The sequence below is a fragment of the Neovison vison genome, chromosome 3, assembly GCF_020171115.1.
Source record: "Neovison vison isolate M4711 chromosome 3, ASM_NN_V1, whole genome shotgun sequence".
NCBI lineage: Eukaryota > Metazoa > Chordata > Mammalia > Carnivora > Mustelidae > Neogale > Neogale vison.
Window position 1 is genome coordinate 127,487,834 of NC_058093.1, and position 25,362 is coordinate 127,513,195.

A 25,362-nucleotide genomic window follows, 5' to 3' on the forward strand; every position below is an offset into this window, starting at 1 on the left:
ATACACACAGAAACTAGACTAAGTTTTCCAGAAACTTGTCTCATACTAATAATATCTCAAAACGCCTCTCCAGGGAACACCAGCGCGGCTGCGGCAGCGACGGCGCGGGCCACGCAGGCTGTGCAGAGCCACAGACAGAATGTGCGTCCACGCTCTGCAATTAGTTCCCTCCTCCTCCGGCCGGTGCTCATCTGACAGTTTTAAGGACTTTATTTTAGGGAAACAACCCATTTGCAATGCCCAGTTGGTGCAATGGAGAGACAGAAGTCGCTGACACTGCACCCTGAGAAGGAGGCGCAGCGGGGCTCTCTTGAAAACCAGTACTTTCCTGACACCTGATCAATTCAGGTCATTTTGCTTGGTGGCTACTTGAAGCGCCTCCCTCCACAGGCAGTATTTCTGGCCTCGGTTTGGCCATGACTCAACTTAAGGAAGAACCCATAGGAACTGATGGTCAGAAGACACTGCATTTTGACTTCATCTGTTCTTGTGCTAAAGCTATAAACGGTCCAGTTCAGAACATTTCGGTAACAACCTCACCAACATGCAAGGAATACCAACCTGTGTTTTTGTTTTTCAAAAATAGCCCTGGACACAACACAGATGACAACAACAGACATTCTACCACTGCTTAAAAAGCCAGTCATATGCGCATGCACAGAAATCTGAAAGAACACATCAGCAAAAAACAAGTAATAACCTTAAACTGCCAGATGTATTAATAACAAATAAATAAGAATATCTTTCTAACGCAAATCATCCGTTAAGTTCCATTTCTTTTAACGTAAATGTTATCTGAGCAAACGCTACTTAATAGGTAGGCAAATGGGTAGGGTTTCCCGTAACTTTTCATCTTGGGTGGGGTTTCCTGTGACTTTCAAACCCTCTGGTCACACGTCTGGCATCAGCACCAGGACCCTATGGTCTGGCATCAGCACCGGGACCCTATGGTCCGGCATTAGCACCAGGACCCTGCAGCCCTTCTGCACTGCTCCTGCTAGGCAGGCGGAAAAAGTACTGGGCTTGACCATAAGCTTTTTCACTCCCCACAATGACCCTGAAAACAGATGCCTCCACAGAGACTTACAATTTTTTTAGTATATGTGCTGCTGAAGCGAGCACCACAGAGACTTACAGAGGAGGAACCCGAGGCGTGACGAGGCTGGCCTGCTGGAGGTCACAGGCCCAGTACGGAAAGGAGAGTTTTCACGTGGCTCTAACTGATCCCATGGCATTTGCCTAAAAAAACATCCCCTGTATCAGCTGGCATCACTGAAGGACAGTCCTGCTTGGCCTCCGTTCTGGAACTCTTTGTAAATCTCCTTCAGGGTAAGCGCTTCCTCCAATGTGTCCTCACTCTTGTGATCCATCCCCCTGCTGCTCTGCAGAGTAGGAACGCCACACTCGAGGAAGGTGTGCTTGTTCCTAAAACAGCACGCTGGGCTACATACACACAGGTATGGCTCTGCTGACCCACTGACCCAGGGACATGAGACCAAGCGGTCAGCCTGTGCCCTCAGCCCTGTGCCCCTCAAGCTGCGGACAAGTCCCTCCTCATCTCTGGGACACGAGTGATGCACACACACCGCACTACCCGGTGCAGATGGTGACATGCTGTGCTAACAGCCCTTACTGTCCCCACCAGGCAGGGTACACAACAGGCCCGGAGTCACTCAGTAAGGGAATGGGGCTGACGTTCAAGCTGCTCAACTCACACCCCGGGGCCTGTGGTCTCCCTCTCCGGGAACTCACCCCAGGATTGTGTGCACAGGGATAGGGCATAACATTGGACATCACCAACCTTTTTTGAAAAAAACTTAAAACTGTTACCACTTAGTCAAAACGTGGAGTTCAAACAACTGCTATTGTTTTAGTCAGCCAACTGTTGACTATTCACTGTGACTGATTTTACTGTCCTGGGAGGATTATTTTGTCGTATGCATTCTTGATGACACACGACAGAAAAGACCCGTTTTCACAGTTGGGTGGGCTGAGCCCGGAATGTGCTTTTCCAGGTCTTGAGGAAGATGCTTTCACATGCTCTACTGTGTGAAAATAAATGACAGTAACGGACAAACGGTACCCTCACGCTCGGGATGAACGGCACTACGTTCACGGCGCGAGCCCTTACCAGCATGCAAATAAGCCAGGTCCGGGTTCTCGATGTCGGGGTGCTGCTCCTTCAGGTGGTTCCGGAACTCCACAGGCACGTTCGTTCCGTAGTCACACTTAGGGCAGTTGTACATCTTCACTCCTTCGTGTTTGCCCGTGTGTAAAATGTGCTTTCGGATGTTTTCAGCACAGTTTGACCTACCAAGAAAGAAAGAAAAGTAACCCACGTTAAGGTTGAATCAGCACCATGAGCCCGCCGACGAGGACACGAGCTAACACGTATGGAGGCCCTCCTGTGGGCCAGGCCCTGGTCCGGGGCTGCCCTGGCGCAGCAATTTCCACGCGTGTAACACGGTCATCCCATGACGCTGGTAGTGTCTGTGAATCTGGTGCTAGTTTTTAGGTTGGTCTTTAACCTTCGTGATCCAGTTCTATGTGGAACCTGAAGCACAAAATCCCGGGTTCTACAGTTTTACTATCAGATTATTCTGGTGCCACTTGAGGGCACTGAAGGAGTTTCCTTAACCCCAAGAACACACCTTCCACCAGGGAGGAGTGGAGCAAAGAAAAGCACAGGGGTCTCACTGAACTTAGAGCACCGAGGAAACAAAGCAGCTGTGGCTTTTACGTTCTGTCAAGTGAGCTCTAAAACAGCGTTAAGACAGAAAAGCAGCAGCGGGTCGGGCGCCCGGGAGCTCTCCTCGCTGGTGTCGGTTTCTCAGCGCGAGGGGCTGGAAGATACAATGGAGGCCCCGTACTCCGTATGTCAGAGAGTCCTGAGAGCAGGGAGAGGGTCCTCTCCGACTGTTCGCCTCCCACTTCAGAAAGGCAGGGCCTGCAGTGCCCGGATTCCAGGGAACAGGCCTGAGCTCCGGGAAGCACACTCTTCCACCCGCTGCCTCCTCCCTCTGCCACTCTGGGCATCAGACACTGCACACCTAGACCCTTTCTGAACACATACACAGCTGCTTTCTTGGTCTCTGTTAGAAGAGTACTAAAAAGGGCACTGCAGATGCAAGCAGGTTGGCCAGGGAAGGGGGATAGGGTGTGCACTTAACTAGAAACAAGAAATCAGGCTGGCCTCAAGTTTCCCACAGAGCAAAATTAAATGCCAGAAGAAAATAATCAAGCAACAGGATCATCAGCATCTCTGGAGGGTACCGCCGAGCACAAAATTCCTGCAGGAATTGTTTGAAGTGAAGCTTCTGTGACCAATGAGGTAGGAAAACGGAAGTTAACAAACTCATCTCGCACGTCACCAGACGAGGAAAGGTCCTACGCGGAAGCTTCGGGAGGCCCTGCGCCCCAGCACTCAGGTGGGATTACACTCGTGTGTAACACTCTGCGCAGCTGACTTTGCCGGAGGTGCTCTGAGAACACTGGTGAGGACAGCGAGAACGGTTACGGCCCAACAAGCGCCTCATGCCGGCGCTCTCACTCACAGGTAAAGGCAACATCAGAAATCCAGAGAGCCAGTACACAGCGCGTCCCTTCACGCACGCGGAGAGAACAGAGGAGTATCAGGAGAGCCAGGTGGAGCTCACGGCGGCAGCTCTAGGAAGAGCACCCCACCGACGTGGAGGGACAGGGACGACCTCTCCTAGAGACACCCAGATGAAGCAGAAATGCAAATACTGTCCTCGTGAACGGGCGTCCGTGTGACGGGAACATCTTGTAACTGGATCCAAGCCAGCCCCTTGGAGAAGCTTGGGCTGAATCCCATCCATCCCCAGACAGAACCTGTCCTGAAAAGCACGTGCCCAACTATGTAGCGTTAGAAAGATTAAACCAGACAAATCCATCTATAGCTGGACCAGAAAGCACAACAAGATGGCAATGCAACTACACAACAATTCCCGCTTCCATTTCCCAAATATACTTTGATTATATATTATTTCCATGAAGAATTTCATCACAACAACAAACATCTTTAAAAACAAGAAGAACCAGAACACCACCAGACATTTTTTTCAGCTTCTATAAGCTTTGCCTTTGGCTAGGGTTCTATCAAGCTTTATACTCAGTTTCTGAATAAACCTTAGACTTAGACTAAATATACCTTATGTTTGTGAGAATATGCATACACGGCCTATCTCTTTCTTGCCACTACTGAATTACCAGACTTGCTTTTTCTATAAATCCCTACTGTTAATCATCATTGTCCTAAGTAAAAACTGAATAAGCACCTCTCGTGTCCTCTGTGCTGGCCACTGGCCTGCTACTCTGAGGCCCTCATATGACTCCTAGAAGCAGAGACGGTGAGAGATTCTACAGAGAAGGGGGGAGCACCAGGAGATGAACTGACCATCAACGGTTAAGACCTCCATTCTTACGTGTAAGCATATCAACGATACTAGGCACAGTCGAGGGAAAGGAGGAGATTGTAGAGTCTCTTGATTCTATAAATATCCTTGGAATAATAGCATCATGTTGACAAAGTAACTGGAGAACATCTGGGAGTGGATGAAACATCTGTCCACTTCTGTGACAGTTAAAAGGAAGAGGACCATGTTTTGAGTTCCCCCACTAGCTGAGTGAGCCCCTCCTGATCAGTCCCATAATTCTGGAGATCTCCCACTGGTGTCCCGTGACAACCCCTCAACTCATCCGTGTGTACCGACACCGGGGAGTGAAGTGAGAACCAACAGCCCCCACTGTATTCAGTCGGTGCTGTTATTAGGACTGCCCACTCTCTGGTACCACTGACATTATTTTCTCATGGAAAAAGCGAGGCATCAAAAATGATCAAAGACAAGTAAGCGAAACCACAGGAGGGGGAGACGAACCATGAGACACTGTGGACTCTGAGAAACAAACTGAAGGTTTTGGAGGGGTGGGGGGTGTGGGGTTGGGTGAGCCTGGTGGTGGGTAGTGAGGAGGGCACGGATTGCATGGAGCACTGGGTGTGGTGCATAAACAATGAATTCTGGAACACTGAAAAAAATTAAATTAAAATTTAAAAAAAGTCATCAAAGACAATCCTGATCAAGTGAGGTAATCAGAATTACCAACCCACCACCGCCTTCAATCTGTAACACGTACTGAAACACAAGACAACGTAAAGCAATGGATCCTCATCTCCAGGGACGGTCTTGAAGAGGTGACATGGAAAACAGAGTATTTTGTTTTTGGAAAGGGTGTGTCTTGGACAAAAATAAACCAACATCTCTTAGTACCTAAATAGCATGTGGGAGCAAACAATCAGGAGACTAAAGGTGAAGCAAGTGAAGGGGGGGAGAATTTAAAGAGGTGAGAGGCTTCTTTTTATTCAAAAATAGAGACTAAAACAAGAAAGAAGTGCTGTGTTCGCTGATATTTCACAAGGTATTAAGGGCCACTTCATACACACAGGTCTACATACACACACACGCACATTTTTATCTATACTATATATACTAACCATATATTTTATGTATAATACAAGTATATATATATAAATAATTTTGTTTTTTACACAAATAGATAAGATTAAATTAAATCAAATACGTGCTAATTAAATACATTAGGATTAAACACAGGCTAACAAGAACGTAAAACAGCCAATGCGCGTCTGCAGTAGGAAAGATACATACACTTCACGGATGGCCGCGTACCTGCATGCAATCAAAATCTGTTCCGGCCTTTAATGTCATGCCATAGAAAACTTTTTAAAATATTGGAACAAAAATGAGGCTTTTGCATCTACAAAATTAAACTGTTCTGATCGAAGGCTAAGAAGTGAAAGCTAGGACGTACTGTGCCCCCGCGCTTCACAGCAGAGCACCTGAAGGAGGCAGAGGCAAACGCTCCTCCCTGCATTCGAGAACATCTCGTCACATGCCACAAAACTCAAGGAACAATAAATACATCAGAGACCTTCTGGTAAGTAATTCTGAATGCTATTTAGCCCCCAAATGCTCATTCTTCCCACAAACAGAACTCACGAGTAGGGACGGGCACGGCAAATCAAAGTGGTGCTAAGCAAGGCTGGTGGCACAGGAGAAGGTGGGGCTCTAAGATGTCGCTTCCGACAGCACCATGGCTAAATCTCCAGGCATAACAGCAGTTAAGCCAGCCGGGCACACAGTCATTACGACTGCTTGTCTGAACAATGTCTTCACTTTGACACTGATTTTTAATGTAAGAAGCTTATTTGTGTCCCAAGTTCATAGACTTGATATTACGATGGCGATACTCTCCAAACTGATGTCCGGATTTAATGCACTCCCTTCCCTGTAGGGGCGCCTGAGTGGCTCAGTCATAAAGCCTCTGCCTTCGGCTCAGGTCATGATCCCAGGGTTCTGGGATCTTTGCTCGACAGGGAGCCCGCTTCCCTCTCCCACTCTCCCTTCTTGTGTTCCCTCTCCCACTGTCTCTGTCTAATAAATAAACAAATAAAATATTTTAAAAAATTAACACACTCCTGTCAAAGGCTCAGTGGAATGTTTTACAGAAATGAAATGTTGCTCTTAAAGTTCATATGGAAATGCGTAGGGCCTGCCAGAGCCAATACGGTCTCAGAAAAGAACTTTGTTGGAGGACTCACACGTTCTGAGCTGAGAAGTTACTCCAGAGCCACAGGAATCAAGACCCTGTGGCAGAAGAAGAAGGACAACTACTCAGGAATCGGCACGGGAAGCTGGAGCAGTGTGGTCCCTCCGAAGTTAGAGGCCTGAGCACCGGCTGAAGGCTCCCCGCCCTCGCGGGGACACAGTCCTTGCTGGGACCACGACGTGCACGCACGGTGTGAACGGAAGTTACGGGAAACTCAGAATTAGATTTGGGGCTGTGATGTGTTGACAGTCTTGAGGCAGCTTATGAGAGATACACAGAGTAAGGTACTAGGCATTACATAATACACAAGTGGGGCAATAGCCAAAGGACCAAAATGGGAACTCATTTTAAGGCTTCTTAAAATATATGTAATAAAGGAAATACTTTATTCAGCCAAAGGCAATGTGTATCAAAATAATGACCAGAATCAGAAGTGCTTCTGGAGCTCTGCAAAATTATTTATTAGCACTACTTACTAACTCACTATTACACAAAAAGCGTTAAATTAAATTTATATTTAGTCTAAGGAAAGGAAGCTCAAAAAACTATGAAGTTTTCCCTCTTTTGATATATGTTATTTTGGTTATTAAAACAAAAAGCACCAGTGAAGTTGTTGAACAAACATTCATCTATGTATTTCAAACAAAAAGACTAACGACGGACAGACACAGTGCAAGTCTGCCTTCTACCACTGTCCCTCTCTGCCCAGATAACCCCCACTCCCTCTGGCAGGTACAAGTTATAACTTCTCATCAATCTTTTGGGAGAATTAAAAATGACTTCTTCAAACCATAGATATATTGTACATTCTTATCTCCACCCTCGTGGTACATAATCTTGCTTTCCTTACCTAACAATGCAGCAAGGGGGATCTTTCCACATCAGCATGTGAGAGCCTCCTGCTGCTGCTTTCCGCTCTCCTTGCGACTCCCTCCCCCTCTCCTCTGCCTTCTTTTTCCCCTTGCCGAGCAGCCACTCAGTGTTCCACAGTATGGGTACAGCGTATTATGGTTAAGCGATCCTCTCCTGATGGGCATGGAGGTTGTTTCCAATCACTCGCTAGTGTAAACAACGTTGCAATGAATAATCTTGTGGAACACTTTGTATTCCTCAGGATGCCAAGAGAATTTCATGATGCCAAATGGAAGTGTTTCAAATGTCAATGGGCATATGCTTTTGTAATTTTGATAAATTCTGCCAAATTACCCTCCAGAGAAGTTGTAGCAATTTACACTTCCACCAACAATGTTGGAGAGATCCTGTTTTTGCATTCTTGCCAATGAAGTATGTTACCAAACTTTCAAATTTTTGCCCATTTGGTAGGAGGAAAAAACTCCAGCTCACTGGAGTTTCATTTTTTTAAGTTTTCAAGTTTTAATTTGCATTTTTCTTATAATGAATGAGGCTAAGTATCTTCAAATATTGAAATGCCATATGTATTTTCTTTTCACTGTTTCATATTTTGATCTCCTTTTTTCTAGTGTTGTTAGTCATTCTCTTCTACATTAAGGAGATTGACGGTCTATGACAGAAACTGCACAGTTTTTTCCTTCGTTTTCTTTTTTTCTTCTTTTGACTTTGCTTCTGGAAAAGCAGAAGTTTTTAAATTTTGTTCTATGGCTTCCTTCTTTGGAAGTTATAAAAGAATTGTCCCAAATCTGGTTCTGCTACTTGAACAGTTGTATAACCATACATTAAGTGTTAGATCCATTTCAGAACCACCCGAGAGCGTGGTGGCCAAGTGCAGACCCAGACTGTAGACCAGATCTCTGCATACCATTCTTTACTAGTCCATCTCTGCCCCCATGGACTTGAAATGTCATCTCACCAGTATTTTACTCATTTGAAGCTAATTCTGGACTTCCGATTACAGTGAGCTGGTCAGTCTGAGCACGTGCCAACCTATTTCAATGAGCCAGGCCGCAGGAGGCTCACATCTGGTTGAACTCATCCCTCCACATTGTTCTTTTTCCTTCCATCACCGCAGGCTCACAGAGTCCTACCCAGGCCATCAGGGAGTCAGTCGTAAGACTGTGGTCTTCAGCAGGCATGGCAAACATCTCAAGCTAACTACGGAACAGAGAGACCTGGGCCAATAATAAATTAATATCCATGACACAACTGGGTATTTCCTATGTATTTACTAATATGTACTGATAATATAATCTTTCTGATACAGAAGCTGAAACACAGAGAGACTGGCCCAGAGGTCATGTGCTGAAGTATATACATGGGTCTCTGCACACAGATATTCTAAATAAATCTGAGTTTTCTGTTTCCCCAAGAGAAGCTACATATCTGCCTCAACATTCTCAGATTCACTTGTGTGAAATTAGTGATTAATCTTTTGGTAACAATTTGGCATTGCTCTTTATGTAAATGGACATAAAAAATTCTGAAAGTTCTACTTAAAGAAACAAGTCAGTTTTGTTCAACACCTTGATTCTTAAACTTTCTGACCATGGCATACTCCTGGTTTATGGGAATAATACATATATCTCACAAGGCTGTCAGGAGAATTAAAGTAAATTAGATCAAGCATGTTCAGAAAATGCAGTAGGTATCCAATTCTTTTTTTATTACTACTACTAGTCTTCCTATTAAATGGAAGACAGTTCAACCAAAGGATCATTACTAGCAATTTTCTTATTGTATTTCTTAATGTATTTGAAAGGCCATTTCAATTCATTTGAATAAAAACAGAGTCCCCAAACAGTTATGTAAGTGTATGTATGTGTGCATATTGAGAAATGCAATTTCTTCATCTGCCTGTTTGGATTATAGTCTTTGAACTCACATCCTTGAAAATAATTACACTGTAGTTACGTTTTATGTATTGGAACGAGCGTATCAATACTATGCACTGTAGTACGTATTTATCTAAAATTTCAGTGGAAAGGGGCTTCTACTATATCTTTGTAACAGTAATTCAAAATGAATAAGGAATAATCCAAGGAAAGCATTTATGTAAATTAAACTTAAGAAGTTATTTTCTTAACCAGTAGTATTTAATTATAAATTTACTGGGCAAAAAACCAGTCTAAGAAAAATGAGAGAATCTCTGTGGGAGAGAAGAACACGAAGCTGCCAGGTCACCACAAGCCGGCGGGATGCGCTCCACTGTGTGAGCTCAGGGTGGCCTCACAGTGCATGTAGCACAGCCCGGGTCTATCGTCCTCTACCACGTCTGTTCTCACTAAGGGCCCATAAGGAAGGAGCCTGATAATTTTAGACTATGGAACATTTGTGCTGTTTAAATTTAAAATTGGTGAGAAGCTGTAAGAATAAAGAATTTCATATTCCCCTGTCTAAAATGAAATATTTTATCGATGATGGTTAGCAAAAGAATGTCATTTGGAGTGCTGAACCAAATAAATCACCAGGACAGACAGCACAAATATCCACATATATAAGGGATAAAGATGTCATTTCTGATCAATACGGAAACAATGGGTTTTATATAATAAATGGTGTTGAGTCAACAGCCTGCTGTATGGGGAGAAACAAATTAGATTCTTATAGCCCTAAGCATGTAAAAATAAATGCCATTTGGATTTTAGCATTAACATAAGCACACTAAATTATAAAAGTGCTAGAAGAAAATACAAGAAAATATTTTTTAATCTTGGTTGGAAAGAGCACTCCTAAATTCAAAGCCCAAATGCTACAGAAAGATGTAGCAAAATATACTTCCTAAAAGTTAAAACGGCTATGTACCATAGTACGTTATAAATAAAGTTAAAAGACAAGTTGAGGAAATGGAGAGAATACATGCAACATATATAAAGACACATGATTAATACAAAGACTACAAGATGAGCACTTACGATTAATAAGGAAAAAGAGAAAACTCTCGAAAGCTGGAGGACGAGCATATAAGCAAGAAAGTTATAATTGGGGATCTATAAAAGGTCATGTAAGCATTAAAAGGTAATCAATGACTCTAGGGGCCAAGGAAATACAAATTAAAGCCGACGAGAGGGGCAAAATTCAAGAAGATTGGTAATATTAATTATTGGGAAGGGAAATGAGTATCACCGCTGACAAGTGTCAGCTTTTGGGAGACACTTGAGGATAGCTTTCAACATTAAAATATACACATACTTTCGGATTTAGGAATTCAATTTCTAGAAATTAACCACCAGAAGAATCATTAAACCATTATTTAGCTAAACATTAAACACTAAGAAAAAATTTGAAGCTAGATAGGTGTTAACAAGAGGAATGGGTCATTCATTTTGGTGACCCACACTGTGGGATTCTGCTGAGAGGCAAGGGTTAACTTGCAAGCCTGCTTCCCTGTGGAGGAGCTGCTGTCCTACAAAGCTTCAAGGAAGCCAACTACACCCTGGTAGAGCACTGGGAGGATACAGCCTGACCGCAGAAGAGAGAGGATATTCCCCAGCCAGGAATGTTTCGTGGTGTCAGGGCAAGGCAAGAGACCTGGAGGGCCAGGGTGCTGCATTGCTCAACAGCTCTGAACACACATCCCTGGGAACAGCACTCCTCTAGTGATGGAGCTGAACAGTTCCATAGCCAAAGACCGAGAACCTTCCCAGTATGGCCTCCAACACTGTAAAATTGGGTGTTGTTTCAGAGTACAAGAGGTGTGGACACAGGCTCAAGGGAGGAACAACAGCCACAAGCCTTTGACTTTCTCCCCACAAGTGCCATTGACAAGGGCCTGGTGGGTACACTTCTCATCATTCACCCCTATTTGTTGGACCAAAACATCAAATAAAAGAAGGTAAGCCTTATGTCCCACTACAGAAAAATTTCCAAGACATACTATTAAAACAAGTATAAAGCAAGTCCCAACTGAATACACATATGGCTTCTTCTAGCTCTTTAAAATTATATGCACATAGTCACATAGACATATGAATGCACTAAATGGGTATAAAAAGGAAAGTCAGCAAACTATTGATGGTAACTATCTTTATGGAAACGTTTCCAAGTCAGGAAACGATCATGTTTGCTTAGTATATGTTTGGAACAGTTGGATGATTCATCAGAGTATCTTCTAGCTTTTACTCATGCAAAGCAAATATGATCAGAGCATGTATTTTAAAAGCAAGTGGACTGTACAGTATTGTATCAAATGTAAATATTATAAACAATAAGCAGTACAGCCAACATAAGCTGGGAACAGACCCGAAATGCAAAGATGCTCCTGTTTACATAGAGACAATTCACACTGATGAATCAGGTAAAGATTTAAGTACAGTAAATCAAGCTGTAAAGGTAACCACTTGGATAGTCAAATAGAATACCACACTAAAAACAGGGAAGAGAGGAGGGGTGTAGCAGAAAATAGGGTAATCGAGCCAACTTTTTTGGACATGTCACAACAACCAGATGCTGTGTGCAAACCAAGGGAGAGAGGAATAGGCAAAGTATTTAGGTTATCTCCACCAGGACCAAGATACAAATGATTTCAAGTGTTTATCTCAGGGGAAATGGGGTGCAACAGTGAAACTCTGACTTTTCAAATGACAGGGTTCAAATAGTAAAAATAACGTACAATGGTAAATTTTATGGGTATTTAAGTAAAATAGATATTTAAAAATAATGGCATGTTTAATTACTTACAAAATTATTCAAAGGCTTTTGTTGTTGTTGTTTTTAAACTAAGACAAAAAGAGTTTATAGGTATCAGAAATAATCACAAAATATAATGTCTTGAATTTTTCCTGCAAATTTTAATTGGGTAGCTTCTGGATCACCCTGCTCTAAAATCTGTGAATTTTCTTTTCATTTTCCCCCTTAACTGGTGGCTTCTATTAAATAGGGTAATTCCTACCAGATCACTTATGTTCATGACTGTCTGCTGTTCATAAATCCCAGTTCCTTGAAATGAATCGCTCTGACCACAAGAACCCATATACATTTTCTCTCTCCATTTCTCAGTTATAATTATGTTAGTGTGCGTTATGTGATGGAAGGTGATGGGCATAATCTGATGCTAAAGCAGAACCACGTCTTATCAAACAAAAGAATTTGTTAAGTCAGCACAGAAGCGGATGGAAATCAAGGCATTACTGATCATCTTCCATTGTTCCCAAGTAGATACAGGGATCCAGGTTCCTGGTCATGGTGCTGTCCTTGTGCTCATTGCCATGTTCTGAGAGCAGCTAGCACAGGGAACTGTGTGCCTAAGGAGAGAGCTGCCCAATGGCAGCTGCTGCACCAGCCACGTGTGATCCCCAGGAGGCCTCTCTTAGCACAGGTAGGTGCTGGTCTAAAAGCCATGGGAACAAGGCCAGGCCAAACCCACTCCCTGGGAGGCACTTTCAGAAGATAAGCCATGTAAGCCCAATTACCACTTTAGTTCATATGTACAGTGTCCAGTAACAAAAACAAAAAACAAAACAAACAAACAAAAAAAACCCCTTATTTCCTCAGGTAGTACCTTCCTGTTTCCAAAATGATTTTGTTCAACATATATTTAATGTAGTGCCTATCACACACAGAACAGGAAACACACAAAGGAAGGGTTTGGGTTCCGCCCCCATAGGCAATCCCGTTTGACAGAGGAGTCACATACGTCCACAGTGTGCTTTGTAACAGAAAACGGAATTCTGAAACAGAGTGAACAATCTCACCTTTGCAGTACTGCATTATCAATTAAAGATCCCTTCAGTGGAATCTTTAATTGATAATGGCCTAAAGCCACCTTGCTTTTCCACACTACTTAAGATGCCTTACTGAATTCAGCTGATTTCTAACAAGACATACGAGGTGCACACTTCCTATGGAGAGAGCACCTCCTTCGAGGGGTTCATCATGTCAGAGGTTTGCCTACTGTGTCACCACTGCCACTGTTCCAGGTGAAGGCACAACCGGCCACCCGCTCCTCACCATTAATGGCCCCACGGTCACATCTCATTACAGTACTTCTCTACTCAATCTCTGCTCAAGGCATCTACAACCCAAAAGAGGAGAGAATCTGTTTTAACCTAACAACCTCCTTCCCACCTTCTACTCTGTTGGAGAACAATGAAAATTACAAGGAAGAAAATGGTAGGCAGCAACACTGAACTCTGCTAGAAACCCAAATTATTTCGTTAGTCTTAACATTTCAAGAACGCCCCCCCCACCCTGTGAAGTGAGAAAAGGAGACTCATTTAAATGTGCGGCCAGACCTGGCCTGTCCTCCGTGTCCTGTGGAGGAAGGAGGGGCCCCTGGTGAGGGCAAGCCCCGAAGAACCTTGATTTCTCCTTGACTCTTCTCTGGCTCAAAGAGAAACAATACATTGCATTAACTGTTTCAACTCTCAATATCCTGCTGTATCGCCAGTGGAGGCCAGGAGGAAACTTCTACAGCAGGAGTCCTGCGAGTCTTCACCGCACTGCTCATGATGATCTAGAGGGAGCAGACAAAGGGCACTATACCGAGTGGGTTCTCAAAGTTATTTGGCCACAAAAACACTTTTTCTAAGCTGAGCTAACAGTATTGCGTGAAGATCATGATTTGTGAAAACCAAAACGTCCAATTAGCCTACAGACTATTCCACCTCCTTCCACTAATCTGTCGGCCAGCAGTAAGCGCCAGCAGAAACTCTCTTCAGTGTTATCTTGTCCTTCCTTTTGTACTGGACCTTTGGAAAACACAGCCCCCTCCCAAGTCTTTACCTCTTTGCATTTATTTCCTTACATGATGGGTTTTATTCCGTCCTTTTCTGTTAACCGCCTAAGCTTAACGACATGAAATGTTGTCAAACCAGGAAAGGCACATGGAAGAGAAGTCTTCTGAGCCAAAGGGTATGTACAAAGGATGTTCAGGAAGGGGTAGCCTGTCTATCCTTTTAGGTCCATGTAATCACTGGAGTCATATTTGTAAGAGGGGAGAAGGCGGCAAAACAGTGGGTCCACAGACATACCCATGAAGGGGTCTGAACCACTGAAGTGGTACGTGACTGAACTGTGGCTGGAAGTTAGTGACCTGAGAAAAAGGCTACTTGACCAATCACGTGCCATTAATACATATCCTATGTTATATAACATATAATAGATACATGAAAATCTACTGTAGCATTTCCAGTGGACAGATTTTTCAGATTCAAGGTGACATCAGTGGAATTTCACTGAACCAAATGTATTTTACATTATTTCTGATAGTCTAGGCCAGAGTTTGGTTTTACTTGGAACAACCTAATAATGTTGAAAAGTAAAACGGCTCAATTTCAAACACCAACACCTTCTGAAAGGGCACCCGCGTCCCGCGGGCAGTCTCACAGACAGACGTGATGGCACACACCCCGGCCTGCTCGAAGACTCTTCTCGTCTAGTTGGGGGGGATGGACTCCACTCAAATTGTAAATACTTCATGGGCCAAAAGAAGACAGCATCCCTCACACACGGTCAACTAGAGGGCCTGGCCTGTCACCCACCCGGCTGCGAGCAGAGCGAGGCCGTGGGACGGGAGACGGGAAGTTTCTCTGCCAAGTGCATGACCACAGGAAGCTGCAAACTTTCCCCTCCCTGAAAGTCTTCCCAAAGAATCTTTCCCTGGCTGGAACTCCACTCCTTACAAAACCCCCCGAGTGCATATTTGCTCGATCATAGATTTCAAGTGAATACTTTATTAATTCTGTTAAATTGAGTCTTATCAAGGAGCACTGAAGGCTTTTCTAATTCTGAAGTTATAGGATCACTTAGCAGAAACAGTTAACAGAAAATAGTCACTGATGGCAAGGGGCCACTGGATTTACTTACTAATCTATGTTCATCTTTACAAAATGCTCCACGTAATCCATTTAAAAATAATAACCGGTTCATTTCAGTCTCTGCACACAATGCTTCCCTTTGTCCCTTGTAAGTCTCTCAAATGTCTTATTTTAAAGGAATATATAGTACTCCCGGAAGACATTTTCCCATTTCTATTCTCTTCGACTCCTGCGAGCCCTTGTTCTGTGTGATAAGGCAATCTCCTCCGGGATCGGAGCTGTGTAGTTTCGCACCACGAGTGACAAGGACTCGGCTTGAATAACTGCTGTACGCAGGTTGTAATTATGTCAGCTGGAGTGTTGAACAAGGGGACTGATTAATGTGAGCCCCGGCCCAGGCGCAGGCCCTATCAAAACCTCCGCGCAGGCCAGCAGTGGGGACGGGTTAAAGCAAAAAGACAAAACATGCTGTATCGCCCATGATAGATGAATTGCTCCAACAGTCTTCAGGCAGATGTTCTGGGACAGTATAATATACAATTACTCTGCCTTATCACTTTCCCAGGGACAATAAAGCTTCCTCCTTCTATAGCTCATGTGAGTGAAGGCAAAATTCGTTTTACTTTTACAACACTGACTCACTTATCATGGTGCCTTGATTGTGCTTTTACAGCTAAAGAAAACATATATTCCACTTTTAAACTAACAAAACAAAACAAAACAAAACAAAAAAAATACAAAACCTTAAAAATAAAACTGGAACCCTGTTTTGAATCTCTTCAACATCAGAGCACACAATGTTTTAAAAGACTGTTCTGTTAAAAATGGATGCGAGGAAGGTGATGTGTGCATGTGCATATTAGTTAAAAACAAGGACATAAAACTCAAGAAGTAAGATTTGGGTCGCATAATCACTATATTCATAACATCGTGTTTCAACAGCCGTAGAGAAATCATTAACTGAAAGGAACACGTAATTAAAACTATATATATATATACGTGCTGATATCATCCATATATTTCTCTGGCCCGGGCCCACGGCCGCCTGAGTCTGGGACGACACTTTCCCAAAGACACACTTATCACTGCCGCTCCTACTGGTGTCTCTGGGCTCCTTCGTGAAGGACGCTGCGTGAGCCAAGGGAAAGGAAGGGAAAGGAGGCCGCCTCGGCTGCGTCAAGAGCATGGCACCGCCAGTGTAAGACGGACCTGCTTCAGGAGCACTGGGATGTCAGTCCACGACGTTCCCCTGGACTCACAGCGATGCTCCCAAATTTGTGACAAGGTGCACAGAACCGTCACAATTTGCAAAAAGGGAAATGAATGTACTTCTCATTTTTAAAGTTCAAAAACACACTAAAGGCAAAAAACTGAGATGCAGCCATAACAACCCCAATTAATAATGAAACAGAGCAGCCAAAACTGCTGTGGGATCTAAGGAAATCCCTACACAACATGCCTGAATGCAAAAGCAAACAAACAAAAAGCATATGTCAACCTGTGGGACAATACGAATGACTTCTGTCCACTTTTTAGTGCTGCGGTATCACTGACGCCAACACTCAGCCGTTGTCATGCACCCTAAGTCAGGGACACAAATCACGCCCCCATCTCGCGGTAAGGAGTGAGAGGCGTGCTTTCTCTCCGTAGCATGCACGTTCACTCCGACGGCAACGTGGTCCTTATTATCCCGTCTCTCTGGGCAAGACCGCTGCAGTGGAGCACTAGCTTCCTAGAGACGCGGCAATCTGAAGAAGGTGGTGGGGGGGTCGACCTAAAACAGTCAGACAGAAGTCTGAGCACAAGCGGACACAGAAGATGGGAGTAAGCCCGCAAGTGACACGAGAGTTAGGTCGCGGGTAAGGAGGAATTCCTTAGTAGAAAAGATAGGTGAAACAGACGGCGTGGGCCGTAAATACTCGGGGAGTCAGGTGCTATCACAGTTAACGGCCGAGCTCCTCCACTGGCTTATGACGTCACCAGAGCAGCCCACTGGATTTACTGGTCTGAGAAGAACCCCAAGACACTCACAAAATCTGTTTACAGTAAGTCATAGGGAAAATGTCACATTTTAAAAGACCGCATTTAAAAACGAGTGTTTGTTACGCAACTACACAGGCTGGTGCAAAGCAAACTTCTGAATTGCATGTAACAGTTAAAGTAATACAGGCTTTGCGGAAATTCTTCCTATAAGACCAACAAAATCCTAATATCGAGGGCGGGGAGTGGGGAGCGGAAAGCGACTAACACCACTGCACAGCGTCTGTGCTGCTGGTACAGACGCTTTCAGCCGCCGGACGTGAAAGCAGGTGCCGTCAGGGCAGAGGCTGCAGGGCCCGCGGCCTCCGGCCCCGCGCGGATATGGATGCGGCTCCACGCCCCGACGGCGTCCACGGAGGACGGCTCAAAACCCACCGTCCAAGCCCCTCCCACTGCGCAGAACCCCAAGCCCAAACCGTAGCTGCCCCGCCTGGGCTGTGAGGGCTGACCCGGCCGTGAACGTCTGGTCCCCGCCTTCACTAGACCTGGTCTTCCTGCGACGGTCAGTGATCCTGGTCCCTGAGGCGGGACCACCGCACGGCCCTCATGGTACCGCACGGTGGCCCGGCTAAGCACTGCTCACTGGCTGCCCCCCCCAACTATGTCTCATTTTCCACATTTTCCAAGGCAGCTTTCGCTCACATCAATGCCTTCAAGTTCTAGGTATGCCAGCCCTCACTCCGCATCCGCTGTCGCTTCCATGAGGGCAGCACATGGGCGCTGCAGGGCTCCCACTGCCCGGACCTCAGTCACTTCATGACAGGGACTGTCCTCCCGCAGCAGAGACCTGGGGCACGGCACTGGCGGGAAGCCTGAGCCCCTGGCCTGCACCTGTCACCTTGCCCTGGGTTCCACCGGTCCAGTGCCTGAGCAGCACGGGAGGCCGCCTCCCCTGTCCTGGGCCACGCTGCCAGCTTAGGGCGGGCACTCACGATGCTTCGGGGTGCCCCTGCAAGCGTCTGTGGCACAACATCCCGGCCCCTGCTCTGTCCCTCTCTAGCTCATCATTGGCACAGCATTGTGACCTCTGACAAGAGAAATGTGAGTACGTCCCTTTCCCACTTAAAATTCTCCACTGGCTCCCCACTGCCTTTGGGGTGAAACTCAAATGGTCCAGCCGGACTTGCTGCTGCCTTCATCCCCCAATCCCTGCGCCCAGCAGTCTTGGCTCCCTGTAGTGAGCAGGCAACTCACAGTCAAATGGAAAGCACAACTGGGGAGCAGAAAGTCCTGCAGAATCTTACCTTTAACTAAAATTAAAGCTGTCTTAAGTTTTTAGGACAAAAAAAAAAATTCTCAAAATTAAGCACTAACCATTTTTTCCTCCAAATAATACAATCCAAGGGACTGATTTCAGCACAGGCACTGAAAATTTACATGCTAATTTTTTTATGACATTTCATGTATTCGTTAAACATTGTAACTTAAGATGAGGAAAGAAAAGGCCAAATACAGTTTACCAGCATCTACTCAAATCTTACAGAGTGAGAGATCTCCAAGCAGGGTCCTATGCTACAAAAGATACAAAACGAGGGATGAGGGTTGTTTAGCAATGCTTAAGTTGAAATAATTAAGAATAAGGAATTACACGTTAAGGGGCAAGAACAAGGGTTAATATTAGGTTTAAATTCCCTGTAGGGAAAAGTATCAGCTTACATACTATGTCACAGAGTAAGAGATTCTGGTTTATTTCTGTTACAGCTCACTCATAGCTGTGCAGTGAGGAAGAGGTTAGTATCGTTCCCTTACAAAAAAAAAAGAGAGAGAGAGAGAGAGAGAAAGAAAAAGAAAAGGAAGAAAAAATTTAGGAGTATTTCTTGTTCTAGCACTAATACAGCACTTCTCATAAGTAGGAGAAAGCCAACAGTTGGGGCTACATTCCTTTAATGAAGAAAACGAAGACAACAAAGACATGGTCTTGTTTGCAGAGACCTTCTGAAGGTAAAGCGACATCACACGCATGTGCCACCACACGGCAGGCCGCGTCTCGCTCCACGAATGAACGGGGGTTTCGTGTACAGAAGACGGTTCTTTCTTGTGCCTCCTTCAAACCAGTGCATCACCATTTTCTAAATGTTGCAAGTGTTTCTTTCTCTCAGTTTTTTACGGGCCCTAAAGTAGCAGTATTTCAGAATCTGTGAGAACAAAATGGTTTAACCACTACCTCCTCATTCTCACCGAACCAATGCTACCTGGTCCAACTTTTATACACTTTATGGTCTGTTTGTTATTTTCTCCAACACTCACGGCGGAGTCTGTGAAACTCAGCCCCATGCTGGAAGGTGTGCCTGATGTTCTACTGACTCTTGTCAGTCCCTCCTGGCGATTACAGAGTTTTCCCTAATAAGCCACTCCGTGGGAGGCTCTGGCGCTCGGAGATATAGATAGTTACACAGCGGAGTGTTTTGTTGTGTGATAATAGCTCTAATGTCTGAGGAATAACTTATTATGCAAGAGACTATTGCCCAAAAAAATATTTTCTATTTTTTTCATCTCTAAGGCCTTTCTTTCTGCCACAATATATACAGATATATCTACCTGCCACCCAGGGGACTGTCCATAGTAATTCCTTGTAGAAAGACCTTCCCCAAAGATAGCTTTGGACCTTCTATAATGACTGGATTTGGGATTCGGCAAGAGCAGGTTAGATAAACATGTTTGTCTAGCTTCTACTCGAAGAGATAGCAGAGGGAATGTGTGGTCACTTTGTGTTCAAAACGGCTCTTCTAATTAATCTGTGATCTCAATGCTTAGTGCAGCCTCGTCGACAAACAAAACAACTTACTTGTACAATAAAGAGGACAGATTAGCTCAGATTTTTTTTTTCCCTTTTAAAGACATCAGAACAAATTTGTAATTTTTAATGCTATGGAATCTATTTGTGTAAAGGTGCACAGGTTTGGGTCAAAGAAAATCTGTTTTGTTAGATGAAAATGTATCCGCTTCCACTAAAGACCTGACAGAAAGCGCGCGCGCCGCATCGCTGCCTGGCGCGTCGGGCCGAAGCGCAAACCGAAGCAGCCCGCGCGCCCGGGGCTAGAAGCCGGGGAGAAAGGTCCGAGTAGAACATGCAATTGTATAAAAATAAAAATAACATTAGACTAAACGGTATAGAAAACACAAACCAAATCAGAACCACAGTTAGAACCACTGAGATTTTTTTTTTTAAATCACTAATAAAACAGCCAGAGAAGATGAGGAGATGCTTGTTCTGAGAGAATTCAGTTCCTGCTGAAAACGGTAAAAAACATTAGGCAAAAAAGCATTCACATACAGTACAACTTACATACTGTACTTAATACAGTACGTTTCTGTGCTGTATTTAATTTAATACAGTACATTCTGACTTCACGAGAGAAAACCTGAGAAGAAGATATAGTTAGGCCATTTTACTATACAACCCCTCAAAAAACCCCACCTGAACATACCAGAACCATCTACAACTCCGTTAGGACCACCTTGTCACCTGCTAGACCTCCTAAGCGGCGCAGACACCTGCCAGGGACCGAACCTGGCTCCGAGCAGCACAGTGCGGCGAGCCGAGCTGTGCCAGGCAACCAGCGGCAGGGGGTGGCTCGCCCGGGGAAGCGCCGCTGCGAGCACAGGGCCAGGGCACAGTCGGAAGAGGGTCTTGCAAGTATCATCGTACCATGAAAAGTATGTAAAGTAACTGGAACTTAGAGGCTTTCAAACCACCCTTTCAGCCTAGTCCACTTGTGTCCTAGTCCGTTAACTGAATCAGCAGCTACAGCAGAGCAGAATCGAAAGCGACAACAGGCTTGGGGTAAATGAAATAACGGAACAGTATTCACTGCTACTTTAAATGACATTTTTTTTTTTTTAACTACTGGGATTTTTTCTGTTGTTTCAGTGAGAACATTTAAGTCCTATTCTCTTAACTACTTCCAAATACGTAACAGTCCTATTGGAAACCATCACCATGTTTTTATATCAGATCCTCAGACCTTGTCTTCTAACTGAAAGTCTCTATCCTTTTGTTGTTGTCTCTTTTCTTAAAAGATTTTAATTATTTGTTAGAGAGTGAGAGAGAGCACAAGCAGGGGGAGTAGCAGAGGCAGAAGGAGAAGCACACTTCCCGCTGAGCAGGGGACCTGATGTGGGGCTCGAGCCCAGGACTATGACCTGAGCTGAAGGCAAATGCTTAACCCACTGAGCCACCGAGGCACCCCCAAGTCTATACCCCTTTACCAGCATCTCCCCACCTCTCTGGCACCCACTACCCCAGTCCCAACCCCTGGAAACCACTTTTCTGCTGGTTCTATGGGTCTGTCTTTTTTTTTTTTTTTTTTTTTAAGATTCTGTATACAAGGGGCACCTGAGTGGCTCAGTGGGTTGAGCCTCTGCCTTTGGCTCAGATCATGATCCCAGAGTCCTGGGATCGAGCCCCACATCGGGCTCTCTGCTCGGCGGGGAGCCTGTTTCCCCCCTCTCTCTGCCTGCCTCTCTGTCTACTTGTGATCTCTCTCTCTATCAAATAATGAATAAAATCTTTAAAAAAATAAAAAGATTCTGTATACAAGTGACATTCAGTATTAGCCTTTCTCTGTCTAGCTTATTTCACTGACAAAAACAGCTCTGATTTAAAGTCTGCTCTGATACAACTAGGCTTGTAGCATCAATCAAATTGCTTTAAGAATAAATTTTATCTAATATTAATACTACATATTTTCATTTGGTTACTTTTATGTAATGTCATTATTCCTTGAGAACTTCAAAATCACCCGAAAGAAATGAATGCTACCTCTGATTTTTCTGATAAAGAAATGCGTGCTATTCATTTGGTATGTATAATTTCACTCCTCTCTTGCTATCCATGATGTCCTGCTACAGACACTAACATCTATTTTTTCTTCCTATCATCATTCAGGGCAAATCTAAGTTTGTTCTATCCACTGCTTCTCCCGGTACAACCTGTGACCCTGCACAGGAAGCCAAAGGAAAATTGAAACTCTCCGAAGAGATCATCCTAAAGGAGAAAATTATCCCCTGTGGAGTTAGTCTCCCTAGCTCAGGATGCTGCTGGAACAAATGGAAGATAGGAACAATGAGACCCGCTGCACACTGAATTCTTAATGCCACAATAACCAAGGTAGTTTATCTTATTATTTAATTATGCATAATAAACATAAAATGTTTATATAGCAAGATTACATACAAATGCATAATATTATCTAAGACCTGAAACAAATTTTCATAACTGAGACTCTTTATAGAAATATATGTTTGAAAAATTAATTCAAACTTTAAGGGGAAATAATTATTACAAATACAATTTTTTTGTCCTTGCATCTTAAAACTACCCAAAAAAAATGCTTCCAACATCATGTAAAGTGAAGAGTTCAATTAAAAGCATTTTTGACCAAAAAACATCTTTTTGACAAGTATTTTCTAAGACAAATAAAACACAATTAGAGGGTAACACACACTGCAGGTGGTGGTGACAAATGGCAAACTGTACCTACTCTAGTCATAAATTCCACAATTTACGGAATCTTTAAGAAATACTTAAGATATTTAGAGGACTAATAGTAATAGGGAAACATGAAGGAGTATCACAAAAAGCCCATTTCTAGTTGCGACATCACTTCTTCAATTAAATATTCTTAGCCTCATCCTCACTCAGACAGAAAAGAAAAATCTTCTTGAGAGCAAAACCTTATGTGTTAGTGACTCCTATGGACTACACTGGCCAAGAGCTAAGGAAACTAACAAGTGTGTGTGTGGGGGGGAATCAGTGTATTTCCTACAACTTCAGCGAACAATGGAGTGAATCTTTCCCATGAAGCAGGAATTGCAGATTTTATTCCAAAGATCAATGATACAGTGATATTTCTATTGGGGTTATAATAACAAGTAATTTAAAAATAACAGAAATAGTAAATAAAATGAAAAATGGAATAGTAAAAAAAAATTTTTTTAAGACTATGTATAAGACTGAAGGTACGAAGGTAGTTGTACAGCTGAGGAAAACTCTGGCCAAAAGCAATCTTGGGGAACACGCACACTATTCCGACATCCACAACAGGGACACAGAACATAAGTGACCAAATTGCCAGAATCTGACTTGAAATTTTAGCTTTCTTTAATTTGCTAAATGGCATTTAATGTATAACATATGATTATCCTTAATATTTTTAATACTGCAGGTAGCATTGTGTCTTTTTTTTGTTTTCTCATGACTTAAAAAGTTTACTGTTTAAAACACATCTATTGTATTCTCCTATAAATCCTAAATAAAAAATGGAGGGCAATTAGAACAGGAGTTTCATGTAAAAGAGAGGCCGAGTATAGCCATCTATTTTGTTGTGAGAGCCAGTGTCACCAGTGAAACAGAATACAGTTCAATGTTAATAAATTCTATGGGGAAATAAGGATTTACATTTTTAGAAAGGGTGCTTACATAATGTTTTAAAGGTTTTCTATTTTGTAACATAGAAGTGACAATATATAAAAAAGGGAAATAAAAATACAGAAAAATGCTGGACTGTTTCCATTTTAATGTAGAAACAAACCTAAAGAGTTTGCTGCACAGAAAATATGGCAGGACAGTGAGCTATGAATCTAAATTTATGCTCTGAAATTGTAATGAATAGTAATTAATGGCGAAAAAGTTATGGAGTAATGATGGAATATACTGATTTGTAATAGATTAGACTTTTGGATATTTTAGACAGCAAAAGCTTAGGAAAAGGGGTACATGTTTATATCTGAATAGAATGAGATGTCATTGCTTAAATTAATAATGCAAACTTGAAAAATAGCCCCAGGTTCAAAAGACCAATTATAAAATTCTTTTGTAAACAAATCTATATTCACATTTTTCATGAATAATTATAACTACAAGTATTTCTTCACTAATGTTCAATTTATAAAATGAAAAATATATTTTCAAGTGAAACTTAAGTAATATTTCAGTTTCTAATGATGGTAAAACTTACCTGCAAATAAGTGTTAATAATGACAAACACAGGAATACTCTATGGGAATAATGTTTACATTCTATATTAACAACAAATAAAAATCTAAATGGGAAAAAAGTTAAAGTGTTTTAAAGCAAAAAATAGAAAAATATCAATAGGAGAAATATAACCACATCATCTTAAGAAGAAATATCTGATCGTCTTATGAATATTTTTATTCCATGGAAGTCACACATACTCAAAAAAGGAAAAAGATATTCTCCCTGTTGTTATAAGGCAGACATGATAAAAGCATTTTCTTACTACACTATGCAAATATACACTAAGACGATCGTTGTAAACTTCTCTGCTCATTTTTAAATCTTTTGCTCATCAACAAGAAAACAAAGGTATCTGTTGCAAATGCCACATTTCATTCATAGTTCCTAACATCACTATTCATGTACCTGCAAGCGTTGTTATTCCTAAGCAAGGTTAACTTGTCTTTGTTCATGAGTTAAGCAGACCTAACCACATGTACACGGGCCTGTTACATGAAGAACAAGTGTTCAAACTGTTAACTGTCAATAATCAAATTTCCAAACACTTCTAAATAAAGATAAAACCAACCTTTTATCAAGAATTTCAAACATTTCGAAAGGAAATTTGACAGACATCATGAGATGTAAGTGTCCCGAGTATTCATTCATAGGGCAGTGGCAATATTCTTGAAAAAGACAATCTCGGGCGCCTGGGTGGCTCAGTGGATTAAGCCACTGCCTTCGGCTCAGGTCATGATCTCAGTGTCCTGGGATCGAGCCCCGCATGGGCCCCTCTGCTCAGCAGGGAGCCTGCTTCCCCCTCTGTCTCTGCCTGCCTCTCTGCCTACTTGTGATCTGTCAAATAAAATAAATAAAATCTTTAAAAAAGAAAAGAAAGGAAAAGAAAAAGACAATCTCCTTTTACCCACAGTGGCTGCCGGAGGCATTGCAGGGACGGAACCCAGCTACCTCAGATGCCTTCTGAAAATGGACGTGACGCTGTGTCAGGGAGACCGCGTGCGTACAAGGCAGGGATCACAACCTTAA

The 25,362-nt window shown here is 43.2% G+C and overlaps 1 protein-coding gene across 2 annotated transcripts in view; it reads right to left on the reverse strand.

Annotated features, from left to right (window-relative positions):
- The window catches only part of TSHZ1 (teashirt zinc finger homeobox 1), a 634,721-nt gene that overhangs the window by 330,040 nt on the left and 279,319 nt on the right, over positions 1-25,362 (reverse strand). For both annotated transcript variants that reach the window (XM_044242800.1, XM_044242801.1), the window contains one exon: positions 2,132-2,310. In XM_044242800.1, coding sequence (XP_044098735.1) covers positions 2,132-2,310 — 179 coding nt within the window. The remainder of the gene's footprint in view (positions 1-2,131; positions 2,311-25,362) is intronic.